General features: G+C 41.8%; 1 protein-coding gene across 1 annotated transcript; it reads left to right on the top strand.

Annotated features, from left to right (window-relative positions):
- The first annotated feature begins 5,839 nt into the window (after window positions 1-5,839).
- LOC145416229 (hemocyanin subunit-like) lies at window positions 5,840-11,083 on the top strand. The gene is made up of 3 exons (XM_080285237.1): window positions 5,840-5,936; window positions 8,930-10,456; window positions 10,653-11,083. The coding sequence occupies exons 1-3, from the start codon at window positions 5,840-5,842 to the stop codon at window positions 11,081-11,083; spliced, it is 2,055 nt and encodes a 684-aa protein (XP_080141363.1).
- The last annotated feature ends 4,330 nt before the right edge of the window (window positions 11,084-15,413 follow it).

The following is a 15,413-nucleotide window of genomic DNA, read 5'->3' as shown; positions in this document are numbered from 1 at the left end:
ATTCATGTCTTTATTTTCTTTTTACATTACTTTAATTCCAATATGATTTCTTTAATTTCTAATTATTACTGATGTTTTGTACCTTTTAGCGATTACTTTTAGCCCTTGTATTGGTGGCCTCCATTACCATGGCCATGTGTTTGTATTATAAATAATGTATTTCTTTACTTCATTTAAATTAACTATTTCCGTTGCATTATTTTATCTATTGTTATTTTGTATTATTATCCATTATTATTCTACTCGTATATATAGTGGTAGGTGGGGGCGCCCATCATCCATTCACTCTGTGTAGTGCTGCCTTATTGTTGCTACACTGAGTGACAAGCCAAGTGGTTTCCTGTTCCCAGGAAACCATTTACTACGCTGTGTGATAACCATATAAGCGAGGCTTTTGGCCAGGTTTAGTGTCCCCCAGATTCCCCTATCTACAATCACTAAATCATGGCAGACGCTTCGGAGAGCCTCGGAAGGCCCAATACCTGCCAGGACCCCAACCGAATGGGCAGATTCACATGGCCATGTGGAATGTGAGATGTGTGAATGAGGAGAGCAAGAGGGTGGAAGTAGTGAATGTGTTCAACAGTGCGAGATATGCCGCGATGGCATTGTGTGAAACAAAGATGAAAAGGTGTGAAGCGAAGTGGATGAGTGGGAGGGTGTAAAACGTGTAAGGTCGGGCATGAATGGCCGAGGAAGCTGCAAGGAAGGATTTGCTTTGTTGATGAATGATGTGCGGCACAGTTGAATGAGAGACTACAAATGTGTCAGCTCGAAATGGATAGATGTCAGGTTCAAGTTTGACAATGGTCCTATGAATGATATAATGGGTAATAATGGAGTACCAGAAGAGAAAGATGATGGGAAGCGACTGAAGGACATGTGTCAGGAAAGGAGGTTGTGCATTTGTAATTCTTACTTCAAACACAAAGATGCACATGAATATACATGGTACAGAGGGAATACAGATCTTGCAAAAACAAGCCTAATTGATTACGTGCTCGTAGAGAAATCGATTCTGGGAAGTGTTGCTGATACGAGGGCACTGAGAGGACGATGTGGAGGTTTGTCAGGTCATACAATTGTGATATGCAAGATCAAGCTGAAAGGAGTGAAGTGGACCAAGAGAGAGACTGAAAGTCGAGAAGCTGAGGATCAAAGAAATGAACGATGAATACAGGGCCATAATAGGGGAGGAGTTAGAATCAGTAAATTGGAATGAAATGGATCTGGACAGCTTGTGGAATGCATATAGGGATTCCTTAATTAGGAATGCTAAAATGGTGTGTGGTGTGACAAGAGTTACAACAAAGAAGAAAGGTATGGCGTGGTGGGATGAAGAGGTTAAGAGATCAGTGGAGGAAAAGAGGAAGAAGTGTATATTGAGTGATACAGGACAAGGGTTCAGCTGAAATAAGAAGTGAATATACTGAGAGCAAGAAACACGTAAAGAGACAAGTGAAGAGGAAAATGCAGGAAGTAAATGATGATCTTGAAAGAAAAATGAATGCAAAGTACTCTATAAATAGACAGTTTTTCTGGAATGAGATGCGGAACTTTAGGAAGTGTGGAAGTGACAATGGAAAGAAAAGTGAAAATGTGAAGGTTGTAAGTGGTAGATTATTAACCCCATGGGGATGAAGTAAGGACAAGATGGAAAGAATATTTTGAAAGTCTGGTGAAGAGGAATGGAGAGAGCAAAGCGACTGTTAACATGATTGATTTTGAGGGTGTACAGAGAAGGAATGCAGTGCCAGGAAACATGACACTCGCAGAGATGGAGAACGCTGTGAAGCGGCTGAAAAATGGGAAAGCAGCTGTGGTTGATAAGGTTAATGCATAGATGATTAAGTGTAGTGGAGAGATCGGAATGCATTGCTTGTTGGATATATGTAAGAAGGCATGGTCGAGTGAAACTGTGCCACCAGAACGGAAAAAGTCAGCGATTATACCCACGTACAAAAATAAAGGTGAGCGAAGCGAGTGCAAGAATTATCTTTACATTAGTATATTGAGTGTTGTAGGGAAGGTATGTGGAAGAATTATTATGGAGAAAGTAAGAAAGATGTCAGAAGTCCTAGTGAGTGACGAACAAGGTGGCTTCAGGAGTGGAAGAGGATGTGTGGATCAAACATTTGCAGTGAGACAGATAGTGGAGAAGGCTTGTGAGAAGTATTATAAGGTGTTTATGGCATTTATGGATCTGGAAAAAGCATACGACAAAGTAGACAGAGAAGGACTGAGAAAGGTTTTGCGCAGTGTCTCTGCTGTTTCTGAGATTAAGACAATGTCATCTGCAAATCTTAGATGGTTTAACTTTTCTCCATCTATGTTCACTCCTTTGTTTTCCCAGTCTAGCTTTCTGAAAATACTTTCTAGGCATGCTGTAAGTAATTTTGGTGAAATTGTATCTCCCTGACCCACGCCCTTCTCAATCTTAATTTTCTCTGAGTCCTTATGTAATTTAACTGTAGCAGTTCCCTCTTTATATCTGTTTTCGAGCAGTTTTACAATGTTATCATTCACTCCATGTTCTCGCAATGCATGAATTTGTAATTGCTATGTGCTCCACTGAGTCGAAAGCCTTTTCGAAATCAACGAAACCTAATCACAGTGGTTTATTATATTCTGCAGTTTTCTCAATTAGCTGATTTATTGTGTGTAGATGATCGGTGGTTGAATACCCGCTTTGGAATCTGCATGTTCACGAGGTTGGTTTTCTTCCAAATTCGTAGTTATTCTGTTCGGAAGGACTTTTGTAAAGAGTTTGTAAATGACTGACATTAAGTTAATGGGTCGATACTAAGATCTTTTGAGTCACCTTTTCTGCAAAGTAAAATAACTGTTGCATTACACCATGTTTTGGGAATTTTCTTCTTTTTTCTACTTTGAGTAAATAAGTAAGCAAGACAGTTTTGTACTTCTACTCCTGCATCCAACAGTAAATCTGTTACCATTCCATCTTCTCCCGGAGCTTTCCCTCTTTTCTTATTTTTAAGAGAAATATTTACTTCGTCTTGTGTTACCTTAGGTATTTCATCTGTCAACTGAAAAATTAGCTATTGGTACTACGGTCTTTGATGCATGCAGTTCCTTGTAAAATTCTTCAACTCTCTTCAACATCTTATCTCTGCATTTAATGACTTAACCCTTTTTGTCTTTCACTGAAAGATATATATATATATATATAGATAGATAGATAGATAGATATATATATATATATATATATATATATATATATATATATATATATATATATATATAGATAGATAGATAGATAGATAGATAGATAGATAGATATCAACCAGTCAAAATCTTCCACAGGAATACCCACTAATGTTTAATAATATCCAGTTTAATCCTGCATCATCCCTGAACATGCTTGGAGTTTCATTCACACGGGACTTATCTTGGAAAGATCACATTGCATCTCTTGTACAATCTGCTTCCAAGAGATTGGGTGTGCTAAGCTGACTCTTTGCCTTCTTTTCTCCTGCACAGTTGTTGACGTTATACAGGGGTTTTATTCGCCCCTGTTTAGAGTACAACTCTCATGTGTGGGGAGGCTCCCCGCATACGGCTCTTCTCAATAGGGAGAAGTCAAAGGCTATTCGTCTCATCAACTCTCCTCCTCTTACTGGCTCCCTTCAACCTTTGTCTCTTCGCCGCGTTGTTGCCTCTTAATGTCTTTTCTATCGCTGCTTCAATGGTCACTGCTCCTCTGAACTGTCTGCTTGCATCCCTCCACCTCAACGACGGGCGCGTAGCACCCGTCTAGTAACAAACTCTCATCCCTTTGCTGTCCAGCTCTCTAATGCAAAAGTTAACCGTTACTTTCAGTCCTTCATGTATGCAACAGGTCAACTCTGGAACTGTCTCCCTCTGTCTATATTTCCTACTTCCTATGATCTGTCTTTCAAACGTAGTGTGTCGAGGCATCTCGAAATGAATGGATCTTGAATTTGGCTCTCTTTTGTATTGTTTTTGTTTCTTTCTTGGAAGGAACGTTAATGCGGGCTCAGTCTTTGGTTCCTTCTTCCTCTCATAAATTATATAGATAGATATAGATATAGATATAGATATTCTGTTGTGAGAAATTACTCTCGAGTCTGTAAAGAAGTATAGATTATAGGAAAGACAGTACTACCCACTTCTTTTCAAGGCAACTAAGACTTTATGGCGAAGTTTAATACAACCCCGGCATTGTTATATAATGATGTGCCCAGGACCCTGCCATTTACAAGTATGTGTAAGCAACATCGTGGAAGCTGTGTGCAGCCTCTGTGACACAGACAGGAAGAGCTGGAACTGGCATTCCTTCCGTTGATTCGTGTTCCCCAGTGAACATTGTCCCAGTTCCCTTACTCCATATAAGCTTGACAACAACAGTTGGGATGATGATGATGATTATGATGATGGTACTCATGATGTGCCGAGTCATTCATTATGAACTTCTTAAGGTCAGATTCTACCACCCTTCTGGTGATAAAACTCACCTGCGCCTGATAATCTTCATTTAGCGTTAGCCAGTGTAGAAAACTTAGGATAAAAGATGACCCAAGAACATCAACAAAGAAAATTTACGCCGCTTTGATCACACCTGTGCATGGGCATGAACAGCAAGCAGAAAAAGCCGTAGTCGCGCATAAGACCAGAGCGTTCTAACCACTACACCTCCAAGCACTTATCTCAAACAAAAGAAAAGCACAAGCAGGAAAAGCAAGCAGAATATACCGTAGGCATGTAATATAAAAGATTGGGGAGTTCAGACCATTATATCACCAAACAATAATCTCAAACAAGTGGTGCCAGGCACAAGAAACCTCGCCTGGCCACTAAGGGTCAAAGGTCATGGTGCCAAATGAAAGGCCATATGAGACTTCCTATATCATGATATTAGTAAGTAACTCTATCTTCAACCACTTTCGAGTTATAGCCCCCTGAATATCCGTGACCTTCAGTTTGACCTTTCAAGGTCATTCATGGTCAAAGATTTTCGTGCCAAATGAAAGCCCGTATGGGTGTTCCTGTATTGTGATAATTGTAAATATCTGTCTTCAACCGGTTTCAAGCTATAGCCCTCTGAAAATCGGTGACCTTGATTCTAACCTTTCAAGGTCACTCGATTACCTCCACAATTCAATCACATTCTTTTGACACCAGTCCTGAAACTTTTATGTACTTTCATTCAGACGTATTTCCGTAATATTGCCAACAAACAACAAACAAACAAATATACTCGACCAAAAACAATACGTCCGGGGACTCCGCCGACTCCAGGGAGAGGTAATATAAGACAAGAACAAACAGCAAAGACGTATAGAATAAATCGAAGGCATTCACAGTGAAAGAGTAGGGCGTTGTAACCACTACACAGGCAAGCAATTATTTTAGTAAAAAAAAAGAAGAAGAAGAAGCAGCAGGAAAGGCAGACTGAAAAGGTCGTAGTCGTATATGGAATAGGCGCGTTCTAACCACATCTCCATCAGCGCCAGTTTTCATAACCTTCTTACGGTAAATTGGCGTGTAAGTCGTTTATTTACAACTTTATTTCACTCATACAGACACCAAACACTTCGCCAACGCGTGAATGAATATTAACGCAAACAATACGATATAACAAAATGATCCATGGTCATATCATACTGCCATAGAGGCTTGAGTATGTGTGTGTGTGTGTGTGTGTGTGTGTGTTTGACAGTTTGTGAAAAGCTTTGTGAAAACGACTCCAGCTACTTATCTTAAGCACCCAACAACGTTATCATGACGGATGGTGAAAGGTCAGGCTGTGTAGGGGCTATATAAGGCGGGCGGTGGTTGTGCCGTCACCATAGCCGCCATGAAGGTCCTGGTGCTGTGTGCTCTCTTGGCCACGGCCGCTGCCTGGCCAAGCTTCGGGTTGGACGACACCGCAGGCTATCAGTCCGATGCAGCTGGTAAGATAAGGGGCCTTAATTCCGTACTCTTTCCTCTCCTTAATTTGGCCACTATTTTCTTCCATTTCCATTTTATTTCACCTAGCTCAGTACCAGAAAAAAACAAAGACGATGGCTCTACATCCTTTCCATAGCACCTTTTTCGAGACTAGCATCATATTCTAGAATTGATGTGTTGCTACACCTCAACATTCAGAAGGAAAGGATGGCAGTTTTACACCAAGTTCAAGTGAAAATAATTGTGTTTACTTTCGGAGGTGTTGTAATGCCTCCCCCCTTGGCGATTTTTTCTCTCTCGTTCAGTTTAATAATGTTTATGATGCTGATCCAAACTGTATCAGTTAACACCCAGTGACGTCACGTACGATAAACTCAAGCGCGTCCATAAGATTATAATAAGATCAGGATTATCGAACGAAAAATCTCCGGTAAGATTAATAAATCACCTGAGGGTATCAATGAGGATCTATAAATGGACGTCAACGAAGTGAAAGGGTTAACAGAACATTTGCAGCATATAAAATATTGTTCATCAATAACATGCAAGATGAATCTCCAAGGAAGAGGTACTACAATAGTTCCTATGTCACCTAGCTAAGACTCATCCTAAAAATGAAATTTATTATTTCCTAAATTTAATGATCCCTGAATGTACTTAAGGATTTATTGAGGCTTTTGCTGCCCCGAAGTAACTCGTCTGGTATCAACTTAAGTGGCATGATTCAGAATTTTATTGTCTCTAACGTTCGGGACAACTTTAGTACCCTGTAATCGCTAATGCCAGGCTATCATATTTTAGAGTCACAGGAGCCCGGAAAAAATCATAGCACATATAGAGCTATTATAATATGTTTGAGATCATGATTTTAAAGTAATTTCACTGACCATGAATTGAAAGTAGTCCTTGAATATGACAACGTGTGTGAAGTATATACTTGTTCTAATGACTACAACACCAGACACCTTCCTTCCCTCAACACACACACACACACACACACACACACACACACACACACACACACACACACACACACACACACACACACACACGCACACACACATACACACACGCACACGCACGCACGCACACACACACACACACACACACGCACACGCACGCACGCACACACACACACACACACACACACACACACACACACACACACACACACGCACACGCACGCACGCGCGCACACACACACACACACACACACACACACACACACACACACACACACACACACACACACACATATATATATCAGACAACTCTCAGTATCTTGTCAATGGGTTAATTCTTTCAAGAATGTTCAGTGCCAGTGCACTAATAAGTCATTCTCATATGCCATTGCATGAGAAATTTCTTCTTCCAGTAGCATCTTTCTACTGTTGCATGGCTATATTAAGTTTAGATGAGATTTTTTTTTAATGATAAAAGGTAAATGGGGAGAAAGACGCCATGAAGCCCTTAGCTCCCGTGCTCATCTCCGCAGCATAGGCCTTTGAGGTTGAAGCAGGTTATTCACCCAATATCTTAGGATACAAGAATGATGCATCATCCATAATCACCACTTTTACCTCCCTTAGTGGCTACCCTAGGTACTCATTATATCTACCTGTCCACAAAGGAAGGATGAACACATGAGTCGAATGACGCTAGTTGCCCACAAAAGGATTGCAGCCCTGATGCTAACGGGCTGGCAGCTTAGCACCCAGTGAAGCTAACCACTTTCAACTGGAAGAGTTAAAATAGGCTTCATTAACTTCAGCATTAGTAGAGAAAATTCTTGTGCTGAACAGATTCTCCTATTAGTCGCAAGAATGAACTGGTACATTCGTGATTGCCACCATTCTTAGGCGAATTCGTTTTGATTTCCACAAAAAAAAATAAATGTTAATTATATATCATGCAGTGAAGACCTGCAGTTGATAAATTCTGGGGATTACTGTTTCCCCATTTCCCGATTTGTACTGTTTCACCTATGAACCCATAAACCCTCTATATTCCGTAAATAGAATAAAATGAAAATATATTTTTCATTTGCCCGAAGAAGACATTTACCAAAATTAAAGTGAATTACTAAGGAAATGATGAATTGGCATCCGGTTTACAAGTGTTTGGAGAAATGAAAGAAAAACCTGAATAAATGCAATACTGTCTTCACTACATAGTGGTGACCGTAAGAAAGACCTTACCATATTGAATGGGGCTAGATTTCTTGCGGTGTGATTCTGACTTCACCGTCAATTCTCTGACGGCTTCGTCCCAACATTTAAGGCAAGCATGACCAGTTACTCGCCCTTATGAGAGCAATAAACTCTAACTAACCCTCAGCTGGAGAGCCTTAACCCACTGACCACCAGAGGTCTATTTGATTATATAGCTACCATCCAACGTAGTAAATTGCCTCCTGGGTTACAGGAAACCATTTGGCCTATCGCTCAGTGTAGAGTTACCTGAAGGCAGCACTGCATCAAAAGTGGTTAGTGGACGCCCCTACCAACTGGAGAATTTACTTATAGCTTCGCTAATAATTTTATTAAAGTCCCCAAAGAAATGACGGACCCTTAGTTTAGGTTTCCCTAGCCCGTGTGAATATGCGGCAGTACGTTATAATGACAATGCTGATAATATATTTCACTCCATTACTCCATAGAAAAAAAATCCATTTGGGATAATTTACCTCAAGATGAGAATCCATGTAGACAGTATGAGGTAACCTCTGGACTGGACTGATACTCACTAACCTGGTATTGGTAGTGACAGTCTCAGCTATAAAGTGAAACAAAAGATGTTATTCATAGGCATCAGTACATACACATATCAACAAACAATACATTTTTATAATTCTCGTACCAGAGATTCATACCATAATCATCAGGATGATCAGCCTATGACCTGTGTACAGCGCATCATGGTTAGAAACTTGCCAGTTATGCTTTATTCATTGTCTTTAATTCCTCATGTAGCTGAGACGGTATATTTGCAACAGGTGCCTCGCAGGCTCAGATGCAGCATGACGTCAACTACCTGCTCTTCAAGGTTTACGAGGAGGTTCGTGACCCACACCTGAAGGAGCTCGAGGACTCTTGGGACCCACTGGGCCCCAATGCTCATTACGATGACGGTGGAGTCTCCGCCAAACTACTGATGAAGGAGCTCAATGACCATCGTCTTTTGGGCCAGAAGCATTGGTTCTCCCTCTTCAACGATCGCCAGAGGAAAGAGGCTCTCATGCTCTATGACGCCATTGAATATGCAAGTGACTGGAACACCTTTGTCGGCAATGCTGCTTACTTCCGTAAGCGCATGAACGAGGGACAGTTCGTGTACGCCATGTACGCCGCCGTCATTCACGCTCACATCACTGAACATATCGTCCTACCTCCTCTGTATGAGGTCACTCCCCACTTGTTCACCAACAGCGAAGTCATTCAGGAAGCTTACAAGGCCAAGATGACACAGACACCTGCAAGGATTAAGTCCACATTCACTGGAAGCAAGAAGAACCCTGAACAGCGTGTGGCCTACTTCGGAGAGGACGTTGGCATGAACACTCACCATGTGACCTGGCACTTGGAGTTCCCCTTCTGGTGGATCGACGAGCGTGAGAACTGGCACCTGGACCGCAAGGGTGAGAACTTCTTCTGGGTTCACCATCAGCTCACAGTCCGCTTCGATGCTGAGCGCCTCTCCAACCACCTCCACCCTGTTGAGGAACTGCACTGGGATGACGTCATTCATGAGGGTTTTGCTCCGCACACCATGTACAAATACGGTGGCTACTTCCCCTCCCGCCCCGACAACATTCACTTCCAAGATGTGGACGGTGTGGCCCGTGTTCGTGACATGCTTATGTGGGAGAGTCGCATCCGTGACGCCATTGCACACGGCTACGTCACTGCTCGAGATGGAAGTATCATCAACATCAGGGACTCCCACGGTATCGAAATTCTTGGTGACGTCATTGAGTCATCCATGTACAGCCCCAACCCCGAGTACTACGGTGCCCTCCACAACATTGCCCACATAATGTTGGGTCGCCAGGGAGACCCACATGGGAAATATGATCTTCCTCCCGGTGTCCTGGAACACTTCGAGACGGCCACTCGTGACCCAACCTTCTTCCGTCTTCACAAGTACATGGATAACATCTTTAAGGAACACAAACACAGCCTTCCGGCTTATACCAAGGATGATATTGAATTCACCGGTGTTGCCGTTGACAGCATTAGCATTGATGGCGAACTGGAGACCTACTTTGAGGACTTTGAGTACAGTCTCATCAATGCTGTTGATGACACCCCTGAAGTCGCTGACGTTGACATCTCCACCTACATCCCACGTCTGAACCACAAGGACTTCTCCTTCAAAATTGACGTCACCAACAACAACGGCGAGCCAGTTCTCGGCACAGTGCGTATCTTTTGCTGGCCTCGCAGGGATGACAATGGAATCCTCTATGACATCAATGATGGCTTCTGGAATGCGATTGAGCTCGACAAGTACTGGGTGATGCGTAAGTATGACTCTATTTTTGCATAAAAGTTATATTTAATATTATAAATGCAATTGTTATATATAGTGCAATTGTTATATAAGTCCAATTGTTATATAATGAGGCAATATTATGTGCACTATACTTATTATTTCCCCCTGGTATAATGCTATTAATATATAATTTATTTAATGTCTATAATTTTCTTCCCTCACAGTCCAGCCAGGTACCAACCACCTCGTTCGTTCATCGAAGGACTCTGCAGTGACCGTCCCTGATGTGCCCAGCTTCAAGTCCCTGATGGAAAAGACTGAGGCCGCCCTCAACGGTGGCGGTGAACTTCACCTCGAGGAGTTCGAGAGTGCCCTGGGTCTGCCCAACAGGTTCCTCATCCCTAAGGGTAACGAGGAGGGAATCGAGTTCGTCCTTGCGGTGGTCGTAACTGATGGAAAGGCTGACGCTGCTGTGGAAAACCTTCACGAGAACACCCAATTCAACCACTATGGCTACCAAGGAAAATACCCAGACAACCGCCCCCACGGCTTCCCACTTGATCGCCATGTTGACGACAAGCGAATCCTCGACGAGCTCAGCAACTACGCCCACGCCATTGTAAAGGTGTACAATCATGGCGAGCACAACCATTAAGACAGTAATGGCCTTCAGTATTAGACATATAATAATTAAATCATAAATTGAGCGGAGTATCATCAATAAACTTTTCAATGAATGAAGATGAGATGTATGAAATCCACTTTCCTATCACCAAAAGGATGAAACCACTGGCATCAAATAAAACAGTCAGCAATTCATGTGTCTTATTCGTTTCGATGTGCATATTTGTCATAGGTGAACACTAATTGAGGACTGGATTCGTTCCCATCATTTCTTTCACTTATTCACGTATGGACCTTGTCAGTTAAGTTAAAAGGAAATAATTTTAGGTCTTGCTGGCTACCATCTTCTTTTGTTGTGGGACAGTAATGATATAGCTCCTGTCCCAGGTGAGGAAATACAGAACTGTATGATGATCAGGAACTATGCTAAAAAGGTAGAGAAATAAAGGCGGAATATGACGAAAATATTTTGACCAACAAACATTTGTCTCCCTAGTAGTAAAGAACAATATTTCATGATTAATGAAATAGTGGTAAGCATAAAATACGAAATAACATATGTTAGATAAGGGTCATCCGAGTAAACATTCGAAAAGGTAATGAAAATGCATTACAAGAAAAAAAAAAAAGTATGAAAATAGGTAAGCAGTTTGCAATGGATATCTAAAATGCAAGAAGCGATAGGTTAGTAAATTTTTCAGAAACAATCATATTGTGACATATATGTTCAGTCACAAGAAAATGGAAAATAGAAAACGGCAAAAAAAGTTAAAGAATGAAGTACGCTCGTCCTCTTTGATAAAGCACATGCAGTGAAAAGACACACCAGAGTACATGTTAGGAGGCAACCACGGACTGATATGTCATGAGGCAATAAATCTCTGAAGAGTATAGAATAGGATGTTCTTTAAAAAAAAAAAAAAAGCCGATTCATCAAGCAATAAGAAAGAAGAAGATGGCACAATTTGCTATGTTGATGCGAAGTATTTGTAAGCTAGTGAATGATGAAGCAGATGGCAGCATAGAATAGGGAGGAGGCTGTGGCACAAGTCCAACATTGCAGTATTACCGACTGATAAGGAGAGTAGAGTCTTCGATTTCCCTTTTTTTTGGGGGGGTGGGTGGGGGGGGAGGAGAGTTTGTTCTACTCTGATGAAGATCCCTAATCCCTTTCAGCTTTGTTGGTGGCAGTGTGTAGTCTGAATGAAGAGTCGATTTTGAGAAGTAATAAAGGAGACTCATTCCTTCCTCATATGAAATCTGTTGTACTCAAGGGGACTGCTGGACCTTAGGGGATAGGCTGTTAATGGTCTATTTAAAGTTGGCCATATAAAAAAAAAAATAGGAAGAAATATCCAGTAAAATTCGTCATTGAACTCATGATGCAAGGAGGGGGAATAAAATCTAACTGGCTGTTACCAAGGCCAGCCTCTCGCAAATCGCAACCAGCTTATTCAACCTTACGTGCAGTAAGCCACAGCTCCCTACGGCCTAATTGCAGCCATTATCATCTTCACTCCGGATGACCCCCTGTCCTGCTACCAGGTGATTTTAATTAATTGAGGAGACCCTGTAGTATAGAGCGAGTTATCACATAATCTCTCTCTCTCTCTCTCTCTCTCTCTCTCTCTCTCTCTCTCTCTCTCTCTCTCTCTCTCTCTCACCCCTGTGGTTCGAAAAAACTCAAAGTGAGTAATATAGTATCTGAGGGTATTAAGGTATTATGGAAACGAAAAATACATCATCCCTGTGTGTGTGTGTGTGTGTGTGTGTGTGTGTGTTTCTTGCACTTCTAATCCCGTACGCCATACGCACGGCCCAGTAAAACAGTTCAGCCAGGTGGACAGATAATATAGCCTTCACCGAGCATTACGTCACGCTCTCCACTGACTCTGTGATCTGCCAACGCGTGCTACATTTACACAACATAGCTTTTGTCTATTTTTCTTTTGTTTATTTATGGTTTCTTTTGTTCCTACATATTCTAAGGCTGATATAATTTCAGCACCTAATGAAAGCTTTTCTTCCCTAAGATAACGATTTCCTCTTCTAGTCTTAGCTATCTACTCGAGTTCTTCCTGCATGTTGTGAAAGGCTACCACTAGTCCACCAGGCTTCTCTGTAAGCTCATCCACCATCAACTTCAGGTTAACTGGTTCTGTTCATTTCTCTTTGCTTTATAAGCGCTATCGTCTGCTTCGGTACCAAAGGGTTTAATATTTGTGTTAATGTTCTCTTCAGTCCTCGTGTCTCTGTTCTTTCAGATCTGCCATTTAACTCCTCTGGTACCATGGTAGCTGAAACAATGACAAATGTAACATTACACGTCTTATTAAGATTTTTCGTAGAATTAATAATGATCTTTTCGGTAAATATAATGTTATATCCGCCAAGTAATGCTGTACCCTCGTAAGTAATACTGTGCCCGCACAAATAATGCCATACCAGCACACATAATGCTGTACCTTGACAAATATTGCTGCAGTCTCACACACAGCTCTGGTTCACAACATACTACTCACCCTCACACACACACCTTTGTTGCTGTACCGTCACAAGTAATGCCAAACCCATACACATGATGTTGTACCTTCACAAACAATGCTAAATCCGTACACATAATGCCGTACCTTCAGAAACAATGCCAAACCCATGCATATAATGCTGTACCTTCACAAATAATTCCAAACCCGTACACATAATTCTGTAGCTTCACGAGTAATGCCATACCTGCACACATAATGCTGTACATTCATAAATAATGTTGCACCCTCACACACACAGCTCTGCCTCATTACATATTTTTCTACCATCACATACACACGCCTCTCTACCGTCACTCACAGGTGAAATCATTATGTACTGTAGACTAGATGTAGGTTAATGAACTAACCATTTGGTAAAAAAGATGCCTGGTTCAGCTTCCTTCAGTGCTCTTTGGTTCCTCACCCTTTCAATACGAAATAATCGATATGTCATACCATCCTGAAGTGTACAGAGCGAATGAGTGCATTGTCAGAATTCAATTCGTCTGCACGGCGACAAGCATTTATCCACTTCTCACTGTATATATATATATATATATATATATATATATATATATATATATATATATATATATATATATATATATATATATATAATTTTTTTTCTCTCTCTCTCTGGGAAAATAATCACTGAATTTCTGTGACTTTTGTCCTAGGCTTCATGCTAAAACAATCATATAGAGAACAGTTCCTTCGCATTTTTATGGATGATGTGAACATAAGACACGGACGAAATACGAAATATGGCATCAGAGAAGCCTCATAGTTTATGCCTGGATACAACTGAGAGCAGGATACACTCAGCCAAGCGAGTGGCGAGCGTAACGTCATGACCCCCTTCATATCTCTAGGGACACTTGCATCGGCTGACCTATACTACCCACGTCACGAAGACTCAACCACCCGCCTACATCCTCCTACACTCCCTACATCCCTCCGCACCCCATCCCCCACCCTCTCCCACAACTCTACATCCACACCCACCCGTACACACCCTACATCCATTGCACTTGCACGCCGTCTGAGACATAAATACGTGGGTCTTTCAAAAAGTTCTCGGCCGAAAAACGTCATCGAATAAAGATCTTTCTTTTATTATTTTTCAACAGTGTCTCATAATTTCAATGCACTTGGTCGGCCGACATTCAAGCGGTGCTATTCCATCGCGGAAGAAGGTCGCAACATGAGCCTCTTAAATACGCCTCAACTGCACGGATGACTTCATCATCAGTCCAAAAATGGTGCCCACGCAGGTGGGATTTCAGTTTGGGAAACAGGTAGAAGTCAGACGGAGTCAGTTTGGAGTGAGTAAGGAGCATAAGACAATAGTTCAGACCCATAGTTGCCTGCTTCAGCCACTGCTATCTGAGCCGTGTGCACACGAGCATCGTCCTGGAGTAACAGCAAGCCCTCTTGCAGCTTTTCTCTCCGTTTCTCTTTGAATGATTCTTTAAACTGTGCCAGTTCTGATGCATAAGAAGCCCCATTAATTGTTTGACCCTTTTACAAGCAGTCAATCGTGAGAACTTCCTGTGTCCCCAAACACTGAAGCCATGACTTAGCCAACAGAAGCCTCATGCTTGAATTTTTTGGAAGGTGGAGAACCGTAGTGTGTTCACTGCTTGCTTTGATCCTTTGATTCAGGTTACAGTGGTTAGCCCAAGTCCCATCCTGGATCACATATTTCCGGAAGAATTTGGCTGAATCAGTCAGGAAACGAGCCTAAAGCCGGGTACACACACGCGAACAGAACATCGTAACGTAACCCCGTCGTGTAACAAAAACGCCTGTGTGGACGGGACCTCGTAACGTCAC

The sequence above is a fragment of the Coenobita brevimanus genome, chromosome 13 (genome assembly GCF_032717465.1).
Source record: "Coenobita brevimanus isolate Jiangsu-jjx chromosome 13, ASM3271746v2, whole genome shotgun sequence".
In the NCBI taxonomy this organism is placed as follows: domain Eukaryota; kingdom Metazoa; phylum Arthropoda; class Malacostraca; order Decapoda; family Coenobitidae; genus Coenobita; species Coenobita brevimanus.
Note: the sequence above shows the minus strand (reverse complement) of the source record. Positions and strands in the feature narration are given on the sequence as shown.

Bases quoted from the DNA above. Each gene is read 5' to 3' on its own strand.
- LOC145416229 (XM_080285237.1), top strand. From the start codon at position 5,840: ATGAAGGTCCTGGTGCTGTGTGCTCTCTTGGCCACGGCCGCTGCCTGG. The intron at 5,937-8,929 runs GTAAGATAAGGG...TATTTGCAACAG, and splicing joins CTATCAGTCCGATGCAGCTG to GTGCCTCGCAGGCTCAGATG. The intron at 10,457-10,652 runs GTAAGTATGACT...CTTCCCTCACAG, and splicing joins CGACAAGTACTGGGTGATGC to TCCAGCCAGGTACCAACCAC.